This window comes from Barbatula barbatula (assembly GCF_947034865.1).
Source record: "Barbatula barbatula genome assembly, chromosome: 10".
NCBI lineage: Eukaryota > Metazoa > Chordata > Actinopteri > Cypriniformes > Nemacheilidae > Barbatula > Barbatula barbatula.
Genome location: NC_136773.1, coordinates 21148369 through 21155609, shown reverse-complemented (window position 1 = coordinate 21155609; position 7241 = coordinate 21148369). Strand labels below are relative to the sequence as shown.

The 7241-nt window shown below is 38.7% G+C and overlaps 1 protein-coding gene across 1 annotated transcript in view; it reads left to right on the top strand.

The window, feature by feature from the left end:
* Positions 1-3954: 3954 nt before the first annotated feature.
* pclob (piccolo presynaptic cytomatrix protein b) overlaps positions 3955-7241 on the top strand; it is a gene marked incomplete at its 5' end in the record, with an annotated part of 57057 nt that continues 53770 nt past the window's right edge. Inside the window, one exon of the mRNA XM_079466004.1 lies at positions 3955-4539. Coding sequence (XP_079322130.1) covers positions 3955-4539 — 585 coding nt within the window. The remainder of the gene's footprint in view (positions 4540-7241) is intronic.

Here is a 7241-nt window from a genome sequence, read left to right as displayed (position 1 = left end):
TCCTCTAGTGTCTTGAATCAAATCTTTTTTGTAGAAAACTCATCTGTACCGCATACCAAATGCATCTGATGGATGTGTTCTCTTCTCAATCCATCTTGGTTTACAGTCTTCAGCCCGGGTGGCTCTTTGCTAGCAGCTAATCTAAAGAAATGTCAGGAGAAAAAGAAAAACAACGGTTCATGTTTGACTCAGCGTGAATGCCGATGTTAGACAAAAATGAGCATTTTGGGCTTCTGATAAATGTCCACTTAGGAACTACAAACTTGCGATTGTATATACCCTGGCTCATTTGCTTAAAAGATTTTCACAGCAAAGACTTAGCTTAAAACTTACTTAATGCCTTAGTTAAATTAGTATAGTCGCTTTTATTAAAATGCCTTAGATAGAACTATTACTGGTGTGCATCCTGAAACAAAACAATGGCAATTACTAATTTTAAGACATGTCAGGGCAATTTATTTTCAATCAAGACAGCTCAAACTCTCATTTTAGTCCGGGACTAGTCTTATGCCTTGTCTGTGAAACCGGGCAAAGATATTTTAAATTTAAAGCTTTAAAAGTCTCCAGGGCTAACAGCTATTATGATGTTTAAAGAAGCCAATAGTTTTTTAAAGGTTAGATGGCATGTAGTTCCAAGACACTAAGTGAAAAGGGGATCTCTTTTATTTTGTATTATGCCCATGTTTAAATATCTGAAGTCTTGGTTCTGTTGAGAACTTGATTCGAAAGAGAAATCACCTAGTAGGACTCAGGTAATGGTGCTGGGCATAGCAGCACTGATGGTCTATTATGGATTGACCATTAGCAGTGGAATGGAGCACATTAGATCCTCTCAGGACCATGTCAGACTCCTGCCAGGCTAAACCTATAATCCAGACGGAGAAACATCTTTCTGAATTTAATGATGCTGCATGTGAGTAAGGCGTGCTAATAAAAAGACACACACTGAAAAAAAGAGATGTCCAAACAATGTTTGCTTGAGAATAAACTGATTGAAGCTAACGCTACAGGCTTTGTTTTTTGCCTGCAGCTGACCTTGTGAATTCATATACACTGGGCATGTTGTAGCAGCACACCTTTGTGAAAAAAAAAGAGGTACAAAACTCAGAGCCAACTAGAGAAATCATCTGTTACTTTCATTTATTTTCTTACATTAAAATTATATTTTAGCAGTTAAATTATTTTTATTCGCATATATGAATTGTTTGTATATGTTGATACGTGTTTGTATTTGGTATGAATCTGCTGAAGGAGATGCTTTAATGGCAAGACACACTTTTGCTGATTGACTCTTTCACAAGTATCTGAAAATGTCCTAAAGGATTTGTGCTGTTTTGGTAGATTGAACATCATTTGTATTACGATAGTTTTACTACAAAAACCACGATTAAACTATGTGATCTTGTAGTGAGAAAAAATAACATTTGTAATTAATTATACAAATAAATTAGACTTGTGATCCTTCTCTGTAGGCTATATTTGATCAATTCAATTTCCTTTTAAATTATTAATAAATAAAATAAAAGTATGAAAATACATGGTATTATATATTATAAATACATAGCTTTGCCCTACCATACTGATGAACCATATTACAAAACCTAAACCGATTATGAACGAAGAGCTTGTCATTGATCGATTTTGTCGCTTTAAATTACATTTTCGCGAAGGGATATGTGCTGATCACCTGTCTTGTGCCGCGCATGCGCAGAGGGCAGACTTGTGAGAGTGGGTATGCCCTCGGATACTCGTAACCTCCATCCCAGACGCCGAAAAAACGATCAGCGTGAAACACAGCAAAAATGGGGAAATAAAGGAAAATGCTCGCACGCCGTAAGGTAGGACGCTCTTTATGCTTGTCATCTTGGCGTTTTGGATGAAACATTCGTGTTTTATCATGTGATCGTAGTGGTAGGTTTGTTTAAAGATGATTCGCTTGGCGTCCGTGGTAGTACAGAAATACTTCTGGTGTGCTTCGGGAGACATGCCCTCAGCTTCAGGATTCTGTTTTACTGCATGGCAAGATGCGGTTGTAGTGATCAGGATGGGGAAATCCTCCGACAGTGTTTGATCAAGGGCAGCAAGGGAACCTCCATGCTGTCCTATTGATTTATGTCTATCATTTATGCCATTTGCTTTTTTATGTCCCGTTCACATTGATGTTATGTATAGTATGATCACTGCAGATCGTGACTCTTTGAGATTGATCACATTCCATCTACAACCGAGAGGTTATAAATACTCCCATCATAAGCACGCATAGCCTACTAGTACACGGTGTGTGAGATCCTTTTAGAAAGGACATAATGTATTCCTGATCCCGAAAAGCCTTTGCATAGTGTGTATCGAGTCTGTTTGACATTATCCTTTCTACATAAAACGGCGATTTACACATGTAATAGTTTCGGTTTTATGCTGATTGTGTGGCAATTGCGTTCAATGTTGGTTTTTGAAGAGTGGAGGCAGACACAAAGTTATCTCGTTATTCCCAAAATTCTGTCAATTCATATATGTAGGTATGTATGTATTTATAAAGAGAATATTTCGACAGCATGAATGGGAATATTTCAGTATAAAGATCACGTTTCAGGCACACCGCGTGATATGTTAATGAGCTCGTGCTTGATGTTGTGAGAGCGTGCGTTGAACTGCATCCAAATCGGCCGTTTATGATTTGAACATATACGGAAACCCCACGGAGTCGTTTGAGTGTCACATCATAAATGTCACGCATAGAGTTACTGCCGTGAATGGTGTGGCGTGTTAGGTTTCACGCTGAAAGGGAGACGTGATGCGTGAGCCTTGCGTAAAGAGCTGTCCAGTGCTGAAAACACTCGGTCGCTTATAAGGTGGAATGTGTAGATACCATTGCGCAATTGTTGCGGATTCCATGCATAGTTTACACGAAATATCAGAATGTAGAGAATCATATAGTATGTTGAAGTCTGATGCATTATTGTTACTTGTTCATGTTTTAACGTGAGTTTTTTACACACGTATATGTACCACAGGTGTAGGAAAACTTGTCATTGCGATTTGCAATATAATTGTGCGTGTATCTACTTTTAGCTATTTTTCAGATGATTTTTATTTGAGGTGAACTACAACATTGATGAAAACAATAAAGCGATTCATCTTAGATGTATTTGAGCATGTTTGGGGAAATTTCAATTGCTCTCAGTTTCAAATGACTAGTCACCATTTCACTTATTTTAATCAAATCTTTCGGTTTTTTACCCAATTTGTCCTGCTGTGTGACGTATTAATTCGTCATTTTATGTCAGTTGCATATTTATGGTTTGATCAACAGATTTTATAAGAACTGAATATACTATGAGGTTTTGCTTTGATCTTGATGCTTAAGCTAAACAATGGCAAAATGTTGTCAGGATCATTCCTATTTTACACATTTCTACATTTGGCTTTGCTATATTGAGAACAAGGGCCATTCAATAAAAGATAAATATTGAAAATAATTTTTAAGGTAACCAAATGGATGTTTATGGTGTAGAAAAGGCTACTTTGAGATCAACAATTTTAATGAATGGGATTTATTTTACATGGGTTGGTGTACAGTTGTCGTGCTGTAGTAGGCTTCCGAACACAAAATTTTTAGAGTATGTGTGGAAATATTCTAGGATCATGAAACAGGAGTGTTTTTATATCAGATGTGTATTTTACTTCTTTATTTATGGTCTGCTGGAACTACAAATACTGCGATATATATTTTTGAATTTGTTTGTTGTTGCATCATTTGGTGTTTCAATGGTTTTTGGTAACTAAAAGGTAACTATGCACTGATTATTTTCAAAACAATATCTTCGTTTATGTTTCGTTTGTTATTTTTAAGGGACACTGGAGGTAGATGTGAGGGATAACTGCAGCTGGTGAGACCTCCACTGGGCTCCCCCAACCCTCTCCTACACCTTCAGAGCCCCTATCCTTACATCCAACATGTTCTCCTCTAACTTTCTAAGCGGAGGGAATCCTCTAAGTGCGATGTCCTCTGCTGTGAACAAGTTCAGTCTTTTTGGGGATGAGACAAGTGAGCAAAAGCAACAGCAGCAGCCTCCAGGATCTCCAAAGCCTAAGGATTCTCAACAGCAGGGAAATAGCCAACCAAGTGGACAACAGTCATCAGGTGTGGGCAGGGGAAGCCAAGGAGCTGGACGTGGTGGAGCTCAACCACAAGGACCTGGACGGGGAGGACCTGTCCAGCAGGGAGGTGGTAATCGAGGTGGTGTTTCGCAGCAAGGAGCTGGTAGGGGAGGGATGCAACAGGGTGTAGGCAGGGGTGGATCTCCACAACAAGGACCAGTAAGACCTGGGCAAGGTGCAGCTGGGTCAGGGTCTCCTCCAACAGAGGCCGGTAAATCTGAGCTTCAGGTGAAACGTGGACCTGGGGTGAAATCCCTTTGTCCAGTCTGTAAAAATACAGAACTCCATCTCAAGTCCAAGGATTCTCCCAACCATAACACCTGCACACAATGTAAATCAGTGGTCTGCAATATGTGTGGGTTCAGTCCTCCAGATGCTACTGTGAGTAAAACATTTTTTTAGTATCTGATTGATTGTATACACAGTGGTGGATTTGGCTGAGAATCACTTGAGGGAATTTTTATATTTTTCTACCATGCACTTCCAAAAATACATACAAGATATTTTTGCCTTGTTTTCTAAAATATAAAAAAAATTCAAAATGGGCAACTATACAAAGAAAGTGATTTTTAGTTGTGTTTTATGGACGAGAAAATACAATTTAAGATTTTAAAAACATAAGATAAAACATGCAAAATAAATCTGCCAGTGGGGTAAGAAAAATAAACTTGAATATAATTTGACCTTTTTTTGTACTTAATTGAAATGTATTTTTATTTCAAAACAAAGACTTAATTTCTTAGATGCTGAAAATTGGGTTTTGAAGCATTTTCATGGAAAAAGGATGACAATCCTTTGCCTTTTGGGGTAGAACTCTGCCCCCTTTAAATTTGCTCCCTGGACTCCGTCCCCCTGCATTCCAAGCATTTACTTTACGTGCATAACTTCAGTTTCCTTGTTTATTTTCCTTTAAAGTTAAATAGTATATTTAATTTGTAACCATTTTCTGAAGTGGTCAGGGGAGAGTTTGAAAATGGGTCCAAAATGAATATCTGCCAGGTGCCAAATGCACGCAAAAACAACTGACTGGCAGATTTAAAGGAGCTGCTGAATAATACACAGTACATGAAATTCATAGTGTGGTTGAATTCATCGTAGTTACAGGAAGAAAAATCCACATACGATACAGTACATATGAACGATGAAATTTATATACTGTAAATACATTCAGAAGTTACATGGTCATTAAGAAACAAATCTTTTGGAAAGTTTTGTTTTTGTCGGGCTTCTTATCTCATCTAATGAATCACAGAAAGCAAGTAGATTTCCCAAAAAATTACTGCATGTGATTGAAATGACCTATATTGACATTCATTTTACCATTAAGGTTAAAACAGTTGTCTAATGCAATTTTTCTATCCTCCATGCACCCAGGCAAAGGAGTGGCTTTGCCTGAATTGCCAGATGCAGAGAGCAGTGAACAGTAGCGGACCTCACATGCAAAATGCTCAGCCACATCCCAAAGGCCTAATACCTTCACAGAATCCAGGAATACACAATGTATCCCCCGAAAAGAAAGACACTGCACAAATCAAGCAGACACCCCGATCTGCAAGCCAGCCAAGCAAACCAACAGAGGGTCAGAAAACGTCAAGCCAACCCAGCCCCGGTACAGCAATTACTAACACTGCTGCTCATCCGTCACAACAAAAACCACAACAGACGATGAAAGGTGCTTCAACTCCCACCAAAAGTGAACTCCCATCAAAGACTGAACCCCCTAAAGAAGATTCTGGGTTCTTTGGTTTTGGATTTGGTGGGGCGCGATCCCGCTCTCCTTCTCCGCAACCTGGTGGCTCTTCTGTTTCTGGAAAGGTTATGGGGTTCGGTTCGTCGTTTCTAAGCTCGGCATCCAATTTGATTTCCTCTGTGCAGGATGAGCACTCAACAACACCACCAACTTCTCGAAAAGGTTCTGCTGTTTCTCAAACCGCTGTCAAGATGACCACACCTCCTCCGTCACGAAAAGAGTCAGAGACATCCAAGGACTCTCCCAATCTTCACAAACCACAGACACGTGATGAAAAAATGCTACAAAAAGACACAGAGCCATCTAAAACAACCGTAATGCAGACAAAAGGGGGATCTAATGTTGATCAAAGCCCAAAAGTTCCTCCCAAAGCATGTCTACTCTGTAAGACAAGCCTGAAAAAAGATCCGCCCAACTATAGTACCTGCACTGAATGCAAGACCATCGTGTGCAACCAGTGTGGGTTTAATCCTGTGCCTCATCAAACAGAGGTAAGAAACAGATGAATCCATTTTCTTGCAACAGCTTCACATTATGGCACATATCACATTGTGCAATGAACTGTAGGCAGAAATTGTCAAGTGCAATTTCAAAGGACATGTTCTTGGTCATTTTGTTTAAAAAGATGGATGTAATTCTGGTATTGCTTTGGTTTGTTTTGGAGAGCAGGCTGAAAATGTCTGTAAGAGAGACACAATGTGCCTTGATTCTCAATTGCCTCAGACTACTCCCTGCCTAAACTTTAAAAAAAAAAATTATTGCTTCACTTTAAATGTAAAAAGAAAATCTGATGGGCTTTGGCATTCATTTATTAAAGCTTTGTGTGTGATGTGCACATATAACCCATTTCATGTTCTGTGACCCTTGGGGTAAAATAGAATAGTCCATGTAAGTCAAATGTTGTTGTGAAAGGCCAGTCTTTTGTGCATGCCAGATCTAAACTCGATGTGCTCCTCTAAGCCATACAGTATGCCAGGCCCAGCAGTCAAAGAGTGAGGTTTATGTCATAATGTTATCAAATGGCCTTTAGTGTTGACTGTTGTTAATGACTTAATTTTTACAATTTACTATATTACTATACTAATTATTATGTAAGGAAATACTTTTACACTAGCTATAGAATTATACATGGTACCATTTATTGCATATATTCTGTATATAGCGCCCTACGAAATGTGTTATATTTTTTCCATGTTATTCCATTTTTTTTTTCTGGATTTTTATTTTGACGGGTTGCCGCAGAGGGTGTTTGACAGTAGCGTTTCTCAAATTAATCTCTGAAAAACTAAATGCAGTTCATGTGGTCACGTCCTTGTTTATTGAGATGCGGATG